We start from the raw sequence: 19061 nt of genomic DNA on the forward strand, positions 1-19061 counted from the left end.
CAGAAATAAATTGTTCTGAACATAATCTTCTTTTGAAGTGCAATTTGCACTCCATACATAATAGCATATAGCTCAGCCTGAAAGACTGTACAATATTTTCCTAGAGGTTGAGCATATTTTATGTTCAACTCGTGACAGTAAATTCCTGCACCTGCACGGCCGTTTGATAATGAACCGTCAGTATAGAACACAATATGAGAGGACATTTGGTCCTTTACGAAACCTGATAAACATTCTTGAGGAGAAGGAAATTTGACTTTAAACCCCATGTAGGGAAAACTACTCGAGAGTGTTAAATCGTTTGGCGCTAGATTAAACTTGTTTAATCTAACTAATTCAGGCCACACATTTGTATGACTCGATGATCTTTCGATATTTCCTGACAGCCAGAGACCAACTGCCTGTAGACGAAAAGCACATGAGAAGGCTTCCTGTTTTAGGAACAAGTGTAGACCCAGCAAACATTTATGAAGGTATAACGCAGGAACATTAGAATTATTCAAACAAATATACCAGATGAAAAGATTGTATTAAACTTACCAAAATAGCATATAGCTACAAAAGTGGAGGCGATATATCTACAATGACAAGATTCCAACGATTCGATTTTCCCACGAAAAGCAAAATAAAAGAAAAAAAATATCCCCGACCGAGACTTGAACTCCAGTCCTCCAAGTTCGCTGCCCGATATCCTACCACGATGCCAACTCATCAGTTGATATGATACACGCTATAGCTCTATAGGTGAGATTTTCTTTTTACGAACCGGTCAAAGGAAGAGACAGGAGAGAGTGTCAATTGAAGGACCGCCCATTTATCGTAAATCAGTTCACTCAAATCGTTGATGTCGAATTAGCATATTCTCAACTTTTTGGAGACATATTTACGAATTGACTAAACTGCTATCCGATTCAACTATTTTTGAGCAAAGCTTGTCGTAAATGAATGATGGAAATTCACTCAATACCAACTTATTTACGACGGTTATCGAAAATGTGTTACTAATCGATTTGGATTATCATTTCTATTACGATTTCATGTTAGCTGGGGAGGTTTGATAGAAAACAGAGCCTCTAGTGCTGCAGTAGGAGTTGTAGTGAACGATCCGTACATCCCTGAGAGACACATTCTTTGAAGGTGATTTAGTTTTGTCCGAACTGTTGCAACTTCTCCTTTCTGCCACCACACTAGACATCCATAGGCCAGAATTGGTCTTACTATTGTGGAGTAAATCCAGTGAATATGTTTGGGTTTGAGTCCCCAGTTTTTTCCGATTGCACGTCGGCATTGTCTGAAGGCCATGCATGCTTTTTTGATTCTGAATTCGATGTGATCAGACCAGTTTAATTTGGAGTCAAGAATGACACCCAAATATTTAACTTGATTAGACACGGTGATTTCGGAACCATAAAACAGCAGAGGGCGCACCCCGCGGGTGATACGTTTTTTAGTAAATAAAACAATATTAGTTTTTAGAGGATTAACTGAAAGTTCTGCATGAGAACACCATCGTTCAACAGAGCGCAGAGCTTGTTGCATTATATCAAATAATGTGCTTATGCACAAATCTCTTACCAGCAGAAGATAATCATCTGCGAATCCATAGGTTGGTATTCCACGGTCATTGAGTTTTCTCAACAAGCCGTCTGCAACTAGGTTCCACAAAAGAGGTGATAGTACACCTCCCTGTGGGCAACCACGTGTGCTAACTTTTGTTATTGAAGCCTGTCTTAAAGACGAATGAAGATTCCTGTTACTCAGCATTGCGCTAATCCAGTTAGTTATAACACTAGGCATTCCATGAAGTAGTGCCGCATCCATTATTGATGTAAACGAGACATTATCAAATGCTCCTTCTATGTCTAGAAATGCTCCTAGACATGATTCTTTCTGTGAAAAACTATTTTCAATATTATGTGCTATGTTGTGCAGAAGAGTTAATGTTGATTTTCCTGTTTGGTAAGCATGTTGTGTCGCATTAAGCGGATGTTGGACAAGGCATTCTTGCCTGATGACAAGGCATTCTTGCCATGGTGTACTGTTTTTGTTGAATTTCAACGTTCGTAAGGGACACGCTTCTTCATAAGAATTTAAAATAATTTCGGTAGTTTTTGCAACCACTTCATCCAACTCAGAAGGAGTAGTAATTTCAGGTGTATATCCATGAAATTTAATAGCAATATGCTCCAAATATAGGTCCCAATTAGTTGTTCTTGGGTTTCTGAATGTAATTGTTTCTAAAAACTCACCTGAGTGTTCAAAATAGATAAATCTGTGGTCAGAAATCGATTCTTCGTTAGGCACATGCCAATTTGAAATTTCCTGAGAAATTGTTCTAGAACAAAGTGTGATGTCAATCACCTCTTCTCTGTCACACCTAACAAAAGTTGGTTTATTTCCTACATTTAGAATTTCTAAATCAGTGCTGCTTAGTCATTCCAATTACACTGAACACAGTAAAGTTTGGTTTGAGCAAATTCCCTAAGTAAAAAGTTCCATTTCAATAGGGTTCTTGGACCAAGGCGATTGATGCAGTTCCATTAAGGATTAAACGACATAAGTTCAGTGTAGCGGTTCTTTTGTGCTGCAGATTTATCTGTGCAACCTTAATAGAAAGCATTTCTATCAAAGAATTCCACACATATTTCCATCACACACAAGAACCTCTGCACCTTCATATCGACGCATGAAGCGGGGTATCCCATACAGGATGAAAATTTTAAAATCGTGTGTATAATCTGAATCCCACGAGTTGCCAGGAAAAATACGGCCCTTTGCACCAGTGCCTGGCTATAGTGCAGACCTTAACAACGTTCTGCTTAAGATAGGATTATACACCAACCTACCCCCACTTTGGGGCCCGCAGGCACAGAACCACCTTGAAGCGGGTGTTTACAAAATTTAGGAGAATACAACTCGTGCATGCGCATTAATAGCAATAAGCACAATTGGTGAATCCTCCCTGAAGAAACTTGGCTTTGAACCAAGCCAAGGTTTCCCCCCTCCCAATGTGATAGTCGCATTTGAAGAATGACTAACGCATATGGGAAGTACTGGATAAGTCGGCTTTACGACGTGGACCAGTATCCCAATGATAATATTCTATAAGCCGCCACCACACAGCCAAAATTCCCGCATTTTTTTATATTTGAGTTTAGTTTTAATGGAAACGAGTACTTACTGAATATTGCGATTTTTTTATAAAAGTACCGTGAAATAAATTCAAAACAGCCAAAAGCAAGAATCGTAAAAAATTCTCATTGGAAAAATTATGTAAAAAAACAACACTTGATAGTAAGACATTTGTAAAATTTTACTTTTCAAGAAAATTGGTTTATTAACAAGTGAGTAAGGATTTTATGAATTCATATCAATCTTTTCCCGTTCTTTTAACATTTTATCTTTATTTGTTCAATCGAATTCATCGGTTTTTGTTCGAACTTCTCAAAATTGTTCCCCCATCTCAAATAGATATGTTTTTTATTCGTGGCTACTCATTTTTTCAAGTTTCGATTCAGCACAATCTTTTTCTTAAAAAATGATTGAGTTTCGAACATCAAAGTTTTCGAGATGTGAATTATGTCAAAAAACTTTCTGATTTAAACGTATGAATTTAAAATGTATTCACTTATTTTTATAGCTGTTGAGACATCGCGACAATTACGGCTCTCTTTCTTACTAACTCAATACAAGTGAAGTGAATACATGGCACACAAAAATAGTAAGAGTTAAATGACTTAAATAAAATTATTTGTAAAAAAATAAAAATGACTTATTTCTTTATCCATATTTTAGGTCTTTTATTAACCAAAACTTAACTTATTTAAGCTTTGCAGTAATTAAATGTCAATTGATTTCAATGATTATTTTTTCCATATTGAACAACATAAAAAAAAAAATTTACAAAAACAGTTTATGCTCGAGATATTTTTCTTCTATTTCGTTAATTTAAACACATACATTTAAAATAGTTTTGAACATGAACTGGAACAACTCAGAGCCCTGAAATGTATGCGCTGAGCTAAAAAATTTCTATTTTTAAGAAATTCCTAATTTTTACCCGTTTTTCCGTTATTTCCGAATGGTTTCTCATCCTGGAATAAAGGACTATGGGTTGAAAAATTTGGAAAAACATTAACATGAAAATTGCTCTAACGTATATAAAACAGATGTCCGCTCATGTGCACATAGTTTTAAGACTCCTATCTATTGGAATATGGCAGAAAATGAGTATTCTCCTTAGTATGCGCATATAGCCCGCCTCTCCCCTTTTCAAGATTTGAAATTCTGGTATTCGTCTTGACTTCAATGATGACTCTTAAACGTAGTTGCCGATCATGTGCTTCACTCCAACGCATGATTCGAACTTTGTGGACATTTTTTACAGTGTTTGCATACTTTTCCACCACTCACGCACAGACATTTTTCAAATAATCAACGGTTTTATCAGCCATCGATTTAGAACTGATGGATTTTGAAGGGAACTGTGCAAAATTATTTTTTCCTTTTTCTTTCGCATCGCAAACATGTGAAAAACGCGTTAATTTTTAAATTTGAAAAAAAAAAAAACAGGTCGTATAGTACATTTTACAGGCAACTAAAAGCTGCCAAAATATTGTAAGTCCAATAACTAGGAAATAAGCTATCATTAAAAGAAAGTGACCCATTTCTAAATGAATTAAGATTTATAAGGATTACCTGTTGCAAGAACTTGGTGAGCAATAGACCACTCAACAATTGATTTTTTATAATTGTTTGGTTCCCATGTGATATTTTAGGAAAGAATGCAAGACGTTATTGCTTTAAAAGATGTGGTTCATCTTTTGATCAAGACAAGGTCTTCAAAAAATGAAAGCAAGAAAATGGGCTCAAGTCTCTCCCTTCTCTCCTACTGTATGATTTTGGGATTTTTATTTCTATTTTGAAGAGAACTTTGACACTAACCAAATGCACTCCACTAGTTTAAACATTTCGTGGTTTAACCCAATATTAAATTCATTATAAATTGACAATGTTCATGCAAATTGGATCACTTTGATAACTAATCATTACGACTTCTGCCATTGGTTAAAGCTTATTTTCCTCCCTCATTGCGTTATATTCACATTTCCATTCTTCAGCTATGGAGATTCTGATTGACGATAAGTTTGTGTAACGCTTTCACAAATGGGTCTTTTGTTTTTTTTTGTTCTCCGTCTCAGATAATAAAACGTAGTTCGTGATTTGTGGAAAGCAGATGGCTTTTCTAGACTTTCTACATATGATTTCCCAGCCGCGATAATCGATATATTTATGGCTAGCCGTAACATTTTCCAACTGCCTATAAACGAGCTCCATGACAATGGGAAGGATCGGTTGTGTCAGCAGATGATTGAAAGTGAAAACACGTGTTTCTTGTTAAATTTCCATTCGATTCCATCCAGCTCGGCAGACTGGCCGGCAACGAACCGGGAACCCTTGACACCCTTTTTCTCGGAGCGATGATGGTCCACATTCTGGCCTTCTGAGGTCGCGCCCACCTGCCGTGCTCTGCCGGAATCCGGATCTGTAAGAAAACAGCAGCCTGTAGGTGCCAGTATCAGGTGCTGGTGATTCTTAGTCGGTGATGATTACGAGGTGTGAAAATTTCAAACGAACATCTCTCTCCATCAGAATTCGACGTTCGACCATAACCCGGGGGATCATCATCGGCCTCAATCCTCTTTTCCCTTACGACGCCCACTATTTAATAGGAATTACCATGTCTCTCTCTGTTATGTTTACACTTCTTGGTTCGCGAGCGTGTTTCGGGATTTGGGGGGAAAAGTAAGTAGGAAGATTGTAAATTTTGCTCGCCAATGTGGGATGTTTGGGCAGTAATGGGTTGTTTTAACGTAGTGAGTGAACTCCCCCGTGTTGTCGGATTTGTGTGTGTAGCGAAATTTATGAATGAATTTATTTTCGAATCCGTCACAGCCAGCGGGAAAGCGCGGTTCCGTGATATCACGGGCCGCTTTTTTTCGGCACTATGAGTGTATTTGTTTGGGGGTGCATTTAATTTTAGCCTCTATAAACAATTGTGGTTTGAAGAGGCAAAAATGAACCACAAAAAGATATGCGAAAACAGGGACGACTTTTTATCTTCCTATCATTCAGCTGTCAATGCTTTATCCTAATGCATAGTTCAGTGAACTGGTACCGGTTTAAAAAAGAAAAGCAGGTTATCGTAAAACCTATCATGCATATATAATTAAGAAATCTCATTTAAAATTGAAACATAAAGTACAAGTTGATTTCAAATAACAAAAAGTCGCCATTTACACCCACAAATCACTCTTCAAACCGTGTAAATATTTTGAAAATGATATGATGTTTTCACTTAAAATATGTCGACAATTTCGTGTTAGCATCTTCATTTTACCATTTCATTTAAAAACAACATCACATATTTGTTTTAACAATAGCCAGAAATAACATACATATATTGTTTCTGTTTTTGGTTTTATTTATTTTTTTTTTATTTGGTTGGATTTTAACTTCTTCAAGTCATTCATCCCTTTTCTTAATTTACAGTTTTCAGTTATGTTGATTTTAGAAACATTATTATTTTGGTTTCTTCAGTTGGGTCGTTAGACAGTGAAACTCGTAGGCTGTGGTCGATTTTGTTTGATGATCGGGCCTCGTCGTAGCAGGGACAATCGATGATGATATGTTTCACAGTGATGAGATTTTGGTTTTATAAAATTCGACACCTGTTAGTAATTTTTATATGAATGCACTTCTAGTGTACAAAGGGTTTTCATTTACTAAAATGTACATATTTATTTCAAAATCGACTTGAAACGATAATTTTACTTTCGTTAAATAGATTTGCATTGATTTTATTTTTAAATTTTCATTATACATAATTGATGTTTTTGAAGCATTTAGTGATGGGTGATGTTGGTTCCTAACAACCGAAAACGAACACTTTCGCCGTTTCGGTCGCATAAAAAGGGGTAAAATTTGATAGTTAAACGTTGAATTAAGTAAAAAAAAAAGTTTTCTCTCTAATTGGATTCGGAGGACTGATGTTGTTTTCCAAGAATCATCATAAACCAACGCGCTTTGTTAAAGTTTGTATTAAATTTTCGGGAAAATTTTCACTAAATTCATCCTCTTGAGATCCAAAATATAGTTTTGACAGCTGCCCACAAGGAAAATACAAAAATTCACCGTTTCCGGATAGTGTGATGTGTGTCTTGTTGAAAAAAGTCTAGTGGGTGGTAAAACAAACACAAAATAAAAAAGCAATGTGTTGTACACAGTAGGGGAGGATGGGGATACTTGATCCTCTTTTCTTATTTTTATCATATCTTATTGGAAAACTTTAGCAACTCGCCGTCTTTTGCATTTTCTGACAACGTGTAATTTCAAGTTTATATGCTCAAAAAGTTGGTACAATACATGAACCCATAGATGAACTAGAAATATTTTCATGGAAGTAAAAAAATTGCGATATTTTTGAAGTTAAGGGAGATTTGACCCTTTATTGAAGGAGACTTGATCCTTTATTCCGGGGGCCCTAGTCCTTGGAAAAAAAATCAAACAAAATTTCAAAAAAGTACGTTAATTGACTGTTTTGGTAATGTTTCTTCTCATTTCACAATTGATAAATGTCAAAAGAAGAAAATTCCAAAACTTTTCCAAACCCATACTTTAAGTCGCCTTTTTCTGAATTTAAGAGAAAATAAACTTTCTTAGCCCTTCTTGCAAGACAATTATTGAATAAATATCAGTTATTGGATAAATAATCGTAATCATGTAATCAGCAATGATCACGATCTATTGAGAAGAAAAAAAAACCTTTTTGAACTCTAGGAATCAATTGAACCCATAATGAACATTTTAGAATACTTTAGCTGGAAAATGTTGAGAGTTTGCCATTGTTTTGTTGGTATTATGAAGTTAATATTACATGCTAACGATTTATGTATTGGAATATATATATATATATATATATATATATATATATATATATATATATATATATATATATATATATATATATATATATATATATATATATATATATATATATATATATATATATATATATATATATATATATATATATATATATATATATATATATATATATATATATATATATATATATATATATATATATATATATATATATATATATATATATATATATATATATATATATATACAGTTGCGTTCAAAAAAGAATGAAATCGCGTGAAGCTACGCACCCCACTTCCAAATTTGAAAAGCTGCCATTTCTTTCTCGGTTGATATTTTTTCATGAAAATTTCACACAATCTAGTTCAACTATTCAACTAACACTCTACGAAATCTGAAGTCTTTACAATAACGGAAAACAAAGATAGAGCTATTTCCGTAAAAAGGGAAGTTTGGAGTTGCTTCACTAAACTTGCTGTACCTTCGACAATTTTCATTGAAAAATCTAGAAATTTGGTCCAAAGATGTAATAATGTTTGATCTAATACCTGGCCAAGCTTCGTCAAAATCGATGAACGTGATCAAAAATGGTGCCGGGTAGAAAATCAGGTTCATTTTTGCCCAGCAGACGATTTCATTCTTTTTTGGACGGATATTTATATGGAAAACAACGTAATCCATGTATTCTTGGTTTTTTCTTTAACAAAATCAAAATTTATCACAAATGATGCTGTTAATTGATGAAAACTTCATTCGTGCTTTGTTTCGAAAAAGAAAATGTTTCAACAGAGTTCGAAATAAGAAGAACAGAGATTCAGAAATGACCTGTTAATTATTACGATAAACAAATTTGATACACAATTAAAGCGAATATTCAATTCGCTCTTGTTTTCCAATACCAGCTCTGTTGGAAAAATTTCTATTTCTAAACAAAGCAGGAATGAAGTTTCTATCAATTTACAACCTTCTTTGTAGTAAATTTTGATTTTGTTAAAGAAAAAAACCAAGAATACATGGATTACGTTGTTTTCCATATAAATATCCGTCCAAAAAAGAATGAAATCGTCTGCTGGGCAAAAACGAACCTGATTTTCTACCCGGCACCATTTTTGATCACGTTCATCGATTTTGACGAAACTTGGCCAGGTATTAGATCAAACATTATTAGGTACATCTTTGAACCAAATTCCAAGGTTTTTCAATGAAAATTGTCGAAGGTACAGCAAGTTTAGTGAAGCAACTCCAAATTTCCCTTTTTTACGGAAATAGCTCTATCTTTGTTTTCCGTCATTGTAAAGACTTCAAATTTCGTAGAGTGTTAGTTGAATAGTTGAACTAGATTGTGTGAAATTTTCATGAAAAAATATCAACCGATAGAGAAATGGTAGCTTAGTCAAAGTTAGAAGAGGGTGCGCAGCTTCATGCGATTTCATTCTTTTTTGAACGCAACTGTATATATATATATATATATATATATGTATATATATATATATATATATATATATATATATATATATATATATATATATATATATATATATATATATATGTATATATATAGATATATATATATATATATATCTATATATATATATATATATATATATATATATATATATATATATATATATATATATATATATATATATATATATATATATATATATATATATATATATATATATATATATATATATATATATATATATATATATATATATATATATATATATATATATATATATATATATATATATATATATATATATATATATATATATATATTATGTTTCTGGTGTTTTGTTTGACGGATGATGCTTTGATGCTATTAGCCGGATAATGTAACAATAAAAAAAATCAACTATGAATGGTATGTGAAAAAAAAAATCCCTCCGAACAGGAATCGAAACTCGAGTCTACAGATTACCTCTCCGACACCTTACCAATAGGCCAAATCGACAGACAAACCTAGTCAAGCTGTAGCTCTATTATTCAGTTGACTTCATCGAGTTGAATTCGCTGCTAGATTCCCCGACAGAAAATGCTCATTATGCCTTCATTGATAGTGCTCTGTTCGCCTCTAGTGAATAAATTAAAGTAAAAAAGCGTTTAAAAATTGATTAAAGAGAAAAATCAAAAAATTTATGATGTTGAAAATTGAGAAACAATGTGTGGATCATATTGCAGTGCGTACATTTCAGATCAAGATGATTTACGGGTCATAAAAGCTTATTTGGTGGTGCTCAAAAATTATAATATTTTCGTCACTTGAGAACCTAACTGGTTAATATTTAATATTTCTGTAAAGATGAAAAGGATATTTCAATACTGATGTTATGAAATCGCTTGGTACATCTTTGTACCTGAAAATGATCACATTTTCATATGTGATGAAAGAAATTAGAGAAACATGAACTATCAAAGAACGAAAGAACATAAGCCGAAAGAACAAAATTAATTAATTAATTAATTGAGATAAATTCCTCACCCATCCAATGCGGAAAGCGCTCACAAACTATACCATAGAAATATCTTGAGTATCTGAAAAATGTCACCAGCAACATTTGGCTCCATTTGTTTGATAAGAGTTAGATATGTCAAATAAAATTTGAATAAAACCTGCCTCTTTCTTCTCGACTCCGCCCTGGATGGTCTGAAATTATTCATACGCAAACAATCACTTTTATAAAATATGGTCCCTAATCTTGACATGATCTCGATTTATGCCAAAAAAAACTGCCTCCACTGCTTGAATGTAGTCGGGGTCTCTAATAACCATACCCATTTTTTCGTACCCGAAAACCCTCTTATATCAAATTTAATCACCTTGGTTGATAAGTTTTAAGGTTTACGACAAAATTTATATGGAACCTCTTCCTTTCCTACCCTCTTCACACTTCAAGACGTAAGGATCTATAACAATCGTATGGACAGAGCTCGTACTCAAAGACCTTTCCATGCCATACTTGATTCCATTTGCTGGCTTTGTCAACATCAATTGGAATCCCCCCCCCCCTCCTTTCCTATATCGTCAATCCTATGCTCCTACTGCAAGAAAGGAATGGTTTCAAATAATTATAGAAATATTTCTCGTTTTGAAATACCTATGATCCCATGCCAAATTTGGTTCCATTAGCTTGATTAGCTAGTCAGCCGAGTTATGTAAAAACATGTTAAAGAGTCCCATTTACGCTTTCTATCCCTCCAGTGCACAGTGGTGCAGAACATCAATCTAGCTGTACGAAATTAATAGCGGCCAGGAATGCCATTATCCAATCCACAACGTGTCAGGTTCAAAAAACTGTTTTTTAAAGAGATTTTTTTTTACTTTGACTGTAACTCCTGAGGATGATGTGATAGGACTTTGACATATTCAACAAACTTATGTATTTTGATCAGATAAACAACTTTGTCCAAGACATCAAAGCCCTAATTTGAAGAACAAAAAAGTTAGCATTTTTATCTCGCTATCGGTGGACCCCTCGGCAAAAAATCTGATATGGGAATACGCTCCATGTAAAACTGAGCAATGTTGCTGAAGACATCAAATGTCAATCTCTTCATTCCTGGCCGCTATTAATTTCGTACAGCTAGATTGATGTTCTGCACCACTGTTCAGTGGATGGAGAGGTGAGTACCTAATATTCATGTTAATATTTCTTGTACTCAAATACTTTTATGCCAAATTTTGTTTTATTTGCTCGAATCATTTTCAAGCTATCCTAAATTTGTATGGATGCCTCTTTCCCTTTTATATATCCCCGCTAAAAGTAAGGAGGGGCCTCAATTCATCATACAATCATTTCTCGTATTCAAATACCCTCCCATACCAAATTTGGTTCCACTTGCTCGATAAGTTCTCGAGTTGTATTTAAAAAATTTATGGAAGCTTCCCCCCTCCCTCTCCTTTTCCATTCTCCCTGTTGGGAGAAGGGAGGTGTCTCAAATAACCATAGACACATTTCTCGCAATGAAAAACTCTTACGTGCCAAATTTGGTTCCATTTGCTTGAATAGTTTTAGAGTTATGCAAAAAAAATTGTAAGAGAGCCCCCCTTCCCTCATCCTATCTCCCCACTGGAGAAAAGTAGGGGTACCAAACCATCATAGAAACATTCCTCGTACCGTACCGAAATGCACTCGCATGCCAAATTTGATTCCATTTGCATGAACAGTTCTCGTGTTACGGCTTATTACTTTTATATGACAGACCCCCGCCCCTTCCAGGAAAAGGGAGGAGTCTCAAACTATTATAGGAACCTTGCCCGACCTCCAATACCCCCATCTGCGAAGTTTCAAGCAAATCGGTTCAGTAGTTCTCGAGTCTATAGGGAACAGACAGACAGACAGACAGACAGAAATCCATTTTTTTATAATAGATGTACGGTTTGTAACTAACGAGTTCTGCATTCGAACTCCGATTTCTAAACCACTTATTCGGAGTTTCTTATCATGAATTTTATAATCTGTGTGTTGAATTCTTAGTTTTGAACATTGAATTCTTATTTGTTCATTTTCAATTGAATATTCGGGGTACACACTGTCATTTAATCTCGAAATCAGAATTGAAACTTTATAAATTGGAATCAGAATGATGTTCTCTATCTCGAATCCAGAACTCCAACCTCTTTCAAGTAGTGGTGGTTGTAGAGGAAAAACGGGGGAAGTCTCATATACAGCTTTTTTGGCATAAATCGGCCACTAATCAATCAAAAGGGACCATCATACATTTGAAATAAAGATGATCCCTTTTGATTGATAAGTGGCCGATTTATGCCAAAAAAGCTGTATACGAGACCCTCCCCCTACCTCTAAAGTCATTGGAAAAAAGAATATATCCCCAATGAAATAATGGAGGGGTTTCAAATAATCATATAACCAATTCTCGTATCATATGCTCTCCCATGCCAAATTTGGTCCATTTGCTTGATCAATTCTCAAGTTATGCAAAAAATTGTAAACGAGTCCCTTTCATATCTCCCCACTAGAAGGAGGGAGTAGTAGGGGAGTGTGGAATGTCATTGGCCACTTTTTTCTTTGCTTCATAACTTTTTTATTATAACAATATATATTTTTAAATTTACTGTTTTCCCATAGTTCTGTCTGTTTTAAAACAATTTTTTTTTGGATTTTAAAAACTGGTGGTGAATCGTGGGCAACCAAATCCAAATTGACTAGATAACGTGGAAAGTTATGAGTTGACCCCAAACAGAAATTTCATAGATCATTTAGTTATTTTAAAGTAATTTCAGATGAGGAAATAAAAACGAGAGTTGTGTATGATCGAATAATTCCTAAAACCTGGCTCGCGAACGTTTCGGCAAAATTCCTTATATAGGTGGACGAAATATTTTTCATAACTCTTCATTTGGCGTAAGAAAACTTTACAGATAGGAAAAACGTATTTTAGGTTTTGAATGTGTATAGAAACATAAAAATATAGGTGGCCCAAGATACCCCACAAAATGTGGCCCACGATTCCCCACAATCTATGATTTGCAAATTGGTTGCGTTTGAGTGACTTATCGATGTTTCATCAAAACATCCCTTTTCCACGTGAAAGAACATGACAAAACTAAGATCCTAGGCGTATGAGCATGTTTTTGTTATGAAATTTAGGTTCCCCATCGATACAATTAGCGGGTTCTTGTTTAATTATGTAAGTATTTTTTTTTATTTTTATTAAGCTTGATAAATAAAAGAAGTATACGATGCGTATACAAGTCAACAACATATAGAAAAATATGCTTACGCAAAGCGACGACATTTCTCGTACTCTTATACCATCCCATGCTAAATTTGGTTCCATTTGCTTGATTATTTAGTTTTTGGGTTTTTTTGGTTCGATAGTTTTTGAGTCTATAGGACACAGACAGAGCCAGAGATAGAAATCCATTTGTTTATCTATAGAAAGGGGAGAATGAGGATACTTGATCCCTGGGGAGACTTGATTCCTTAGCGTTATCTCGAAACTGGAATGACTTACAAGGATCAAATATTCTAGAAAAAATTTGCTAAATGGAGCAAAACAACTATGCTATAAGCTCAAAAAATTGTAACGAGGTAATTTTTTGAGTAATTGAAGTGTGTTTGAAAAATTTCACAAAATGCGACTTGAAGATCTTTTTTTATCACTTTAAAATGTTTCTGACATGAAAGAATTAAATCAAAAATATATATATATATATATATATATATATATATATATATATATATATATATATATATATATATATATATATATATATCTATATATATATATCTATATATATATATATATATATATATATATATATATATATATATATATATATATATATATATATATATATATATATATATATATATATATATATATATATATATATATATATATATATATATATATATATATATATGTATATAGATATATATTATATGTTCGGAGGGATTTTTTTTCACATACCATTCATAGGTGATTTTTTTTATTGTTACATTATACGGCTAATAGCATCAAAGCATCATCCGTCAAACAAAACACCAGAAACATAATGTATGAGCATGTGTTAATTCTTTGAATTCTACAAACATGCCTAGATTATTTTGTTTTTGCTTTGTTTGATGAATCTACGCCTCACCGTTTAGTGCAATCATGATCATGAATGATAAATGAAAAAAAAATCACCTTGACCAGGAATCGAACTCGAGCCTACTGATTACCTCTCCGACATCTAACCAATAGGCCAAATCGTCAGACGATACAAGTTAAGCTGCAGCTCTATTAGTAAGTTGACTTCATCGAGTCGAATTCGCTGCTAGAATCCCCGGCAGAAAACGCTCATCATGCCTTCATTAATGGCGCTCATACTGCCTCGGGGGGTTTCTCATTATGCCTCTACAGTGACTGGTTTTCAGCTTTCGGCAAAAAATTTTAAAATGCATTTTTAAACGTTTTTATCTACTTTTTCAAGTTTCATCCAATTAGGCAATAGACTATTTGAGTGCCTGAACACGAAACAATGATGTAATTCACATATTACAGCTGTTCTCTATGGTTAAATATTCATTTTCCTTATGGTGGCCATCATGCCTTCATCTCCCCTACCTAAACCAAATCATTTCATTGAAGATCTTAAGTTTTTTAACCGATAATCAACATTTGAAATGTAAACTGAAAAGTACCCTCAAAGGATCAATTTGAAATTCAAACTCAAGATTTAGAATTGAAAAACTTCAAATTCAAATTAATAAACTTTAAATTCTGTTTTTTGTTTATATGCAGAAAAAGTACATAAAATTATCAGAATCAAATCAAATCTCGAGTTACACAATAATGTTTTACTTTGGATTCAACAGAATATTTTTAATTTTGAATTACTTTATTTGTTGTGGAGAGTTTTTAACTCGGTATGCGGACTTCCAAAATCTGGTAACAAAATATTCGAAACTAAGTATTAAGTTTTGGAATGGAAATTCTCAATCTAACAGGTAAATACAGGAGCTTATTTCTCATTTTTTTATACATAAGAAATTCCATATGGTTTTCAGTTATTTGCTGCCTCTATTTCCATCTCTTGATATCGTATTCTAATTTCGACTGAAAAAACAATTTGAGATGAGGAATGGTTGCGTACCGTTTCAACCGATAAGAGTTGACCGACAATGTGATTGATAACAAATCGAAGCCTATCAATTTGAATATATTTGCCCCGATATGCTAAGTCAATTGTGAAGCATTAATCAAACTTCCTTGGAAAAATGGACACAAGCGTAAAATAAATAACTTTTTTTTTATTTGCTGTGATATCAGTTCGAAAGATACGATGAGCTTGTAGGGTGATTTCTGCTGCGATGAGTTTATCGAGTTTCAGCGATTGATACTTTACTACGTTTGATGAATCGGGTTCGATTTCACGCACGTGAATGCATTTTCGAGTGACGGCCGGGAAATTTTTCGAGTGGTTTCGCTGGCCCCGGTCATAGGGGGGTGGAAAAAGGTTTTCCCTTTCGGGTGGTCCGCTTACTGCCGCTCAAGTACCTCTAAATGGTGTTTCAATTTGGGCCAGCTTCTCTCTAGAGACAAGATGTGTAGTGCACTTATTCAACCCACCGCTGATGTACCGTTAAAAGGTTTCCGATATAAATAACTGATGGAAATATTTTGTTGTGTTCTCTTTTTTCCCATTGCAGGGATCCGCTATCTGGATGTTTGGTACATAGTACATCAACGAGCATCCGATGGGCTGCCGAGTTGTCCCGGATCATCGTACATGATTTAGATTTTAATTGAATCCCAAACATAAGAAGAAAAGTTCACGCGGTGATCGTGTATACCTAAGCAGGTAAATCAACTGAATCTGGTTGCTGACATTTTATGTTGTTGGACCGCGTATGAGGAGGCGACAGGTTCGCGATATTCTCAGCGGAACTTTTGGATCGTGCGTTTGGGACGAGTAAGCAACAGGTGATGTCAACGTCAACAGACGGGCGGAGTGATTTAAACGAATCCCAGTACAGCGATATTACTTCGGGATCGACGATTGATCTGCTGACTATTTCAGCCGTTGATCGGTATGGCGCTAGCGACGAAGATCAGGACGTCGTCGGTGGGGAAAATAAAAATAGCTACCATATTAGTAGCGACGGTGGAGCGCCAAATGGGGGCCAGAACAAGATGATCAATGCACGCCGTCGGTGGAAACTCTTGGCCAAGGCACTGAGGCATGACTCTAGCGAGGATGATCAGTTTGTAAAGTTCAACTTGATCGAATTTGATCGAGCGTATGACGAAAAAGATGAAAATATTTACGTATACAGACTTGCGGATAGGTACCGGTTGAAAATAAGACTAATTGGCGAACGGCCGTGGACTGCCAGTGAATTAATAGGGTTCAATAATACTGGAAACATTTGCGTGTGGCCTTCGGAGGAAGCGTTAGCGTACTATATCCTGTCACGGTTGGATATTTTTGAGAACAGCAACGTGCTGGAGCTGGGAGGAGGAATGACCTGTTTGGCTGGGTTGGTTCTGGCCAAGTACGGTAGCCCTGCTTTCGTGCACGTGACTGATGGAAACGAACTTTCCATGGAAAATGTCAGAAAGTCTCTTGCGCTGAACAAATTCAACTGTACAATCAAAACGTCAGTCCTCAAGTGGGAAACCATCAGTAACGATCAGAACGCCAACCATCCCGAAAGGTCCCGATATCAGTTTATCCTTTCGGCAGATTGTCTCTTTTTCGACGAGTCACGATCTCATTTGATTGAAACGATTTGGATTTGTTTGGCAAATGAAGGCGTCGCATTGGTCACGGCGCCGCGACGGGGTCAAACTCTGTCACACTTTCTCAATGAATGTGTAGCTCGAGGTTTCTACTATGATCTGTTGCATTGTTACGATCCGTCAATTTGGAAGAAACACCTGGAACTCGTTAAAACCGATGGCTACGATGAAGATGTCCATTATCCGGTTCTAGTTAAACTTTACCGAAAAGATTACGAGTTAGGACAGGTTTGAAAAAGAACTCGGCGAGCTTTCATTTGAATTTTTGGAACCGATTTGTGATCTCAAAGGATGTGCCATTAAGGTTTGTAAAAAAACCTATAGATAGAGATAAGAAATCAACAGAAACGCTTAGATGGATTAAAAAAATAATCAGGACCGGTAATACTAGCGTACTTAGCGTAATGAGAACCAATGTAATGCCAAAGACAACAATTTGTAGAACTATTAACATTGTAAACATTATGGACATGGAACAAAAAGTTTGTAAACACATGATGAAACATACAAGCACAAACTGAATGTTATAGAATACAGTTTTGTTATGTTTTTCCTTGGCAGCTGACAGTTTGATAAACTAGTTAAAACAAGTTTGCTACATTTTATTAGCACGAATTTATCAATAAAACACCAATGGAAACCCGTAGCTTTGGATCTCAAGAAACCTTCCAAACAATAAGCAATTTGTTAGAAATAAATTATATTTATTCTAAAATTTATATGTATAGTATAATTGAGAACAAATGGCATCCAGGTTTTTCAATTCAACTAACATGAGAGTTTTACCCTTATACTATTAACGAGAATCGCCGGTAGTTTTTATCGATTTTCTAACATATGGAGTACGTTACTTAGTTGGGTTATTTCGCATTTGACTGAGTGGCAGTTATTATGCAAAGTGGCAATTGCCCATGTGACAAGAAAGATTTACTAAAAAAATCTGTGAAGGTGCTAGATAGTTATTACCTAAATACCGCTATAATAACAGAGCAAACTGTTAATCGGTTATCAATACGTCGTTTTTATTAACAAGTACGTTCGATAACTGTTTTAAGCCGATAAACTGCATATATTTACCCGACAACCAGTAATTTTTACCGAACAAACTGTGAAAGTTTTTTATTAATTTTTTTTTCTTTTTGATTGCTTCGTTTGCCCAAAATTGTCTTGCTTTTAGTTGAATTTTTTAACTCACATGCCCGGATTTTGATAGGTTTTTAGATACAATCCCAAGCAACCAAAGTCACATATATTTACTTGAATGAAGGTTTTGAAAGTTACATTTTTTTTCCACTGCGACCATTAAGTTGATCTATTGTGGTATTTACCCGCGTTATTATTTTTACTTTGCTATGCTACTTGACACACCTGCACTATTGGTTGAAGTTGCAGTTGTTTACCGGTAGCACTACGAGCACACACATAACTAGGTAGGATCTCCAAGTGCAATCTAAGTTCCCTTGAAAAGATCCATCCACATGCATGTGCTGCATCATTGAGGCGTACAATTCCAAGATATACACGGCTAGCATTTCACTAATGCTAAAACCGCCAACCTTCATCATACTATGTGTGCCAGGTTATGTAACGACCGGGATTCGATCTCATGAACGTTGGCTTAGAAGACAAGTATGCTACCCTCTAGGCCACGATCACGCAAAGTTACATATTGGCTGACAAAAAGATTCAACTGCCCAATTCCATTGAGTGAACTTTATGTACTCATTATTCAACTTGAAAGTTTCAAAAGCGATTATCATGTACGTTGTATGTGAATTATTTTGCCCAATTCCCATGAGTGAACTATATGGACTCATTAATGAACTTGAAAGTTGCCAAAGTGATTTATATTT

At 34.7% G+C, this 19061-nt stretch overlaps 1 protein-coding gene across 3 annotated transcripts in view; it reads left to right on the plus strand.

The window, feature by feature from the left end:
• The window catches only part of LOC129747144 (calmodulin-lysine N-methyltransferase), a 54996-nt gene extending 36858 nt beyond the window's left edge, over nucleotides 1-18138 (plus strand). For 2 of the 3 annotated variants that reach the window (XM_055741185.1, XM_055741186.1), the window contains exon 2: nucleotides 16116-18138. In XM_055741185.1, coding sequence (XP_055597160.1) covers nucleotides 16393-17442 — 1050 coding nt within the window. In that variant the 5' untranslated portion in view covers nucleotides 16116-16392 and the 3' untranslated portion in view covers nucleotides 17443-18138. The remainder of the gene's footprint in view (nucleotides 1-16115) is intronic. The other variant, XM_055741187.1, reaches the window with a different exon arrangement.
• The last annotated feature ends 923 nt before the right edge of the window (nucleotides 18139-19061 follow it).

The sequence above is a fragment of the Uranotaenia lowii genome, chromosome 2 (assembly GCF_029784155.1).
Source record: "Uranotaenia lowii strain MFRU-FL chromosome 2, ASM2978415v1, whole genome shotgun sequence".
NCBI classification, from domain to species: Eukaryota; Metazoa; Arthropoda; class Insecta; order Diptera; family Culicidae; genus Uranotaenia; species Uranotaenia lowii.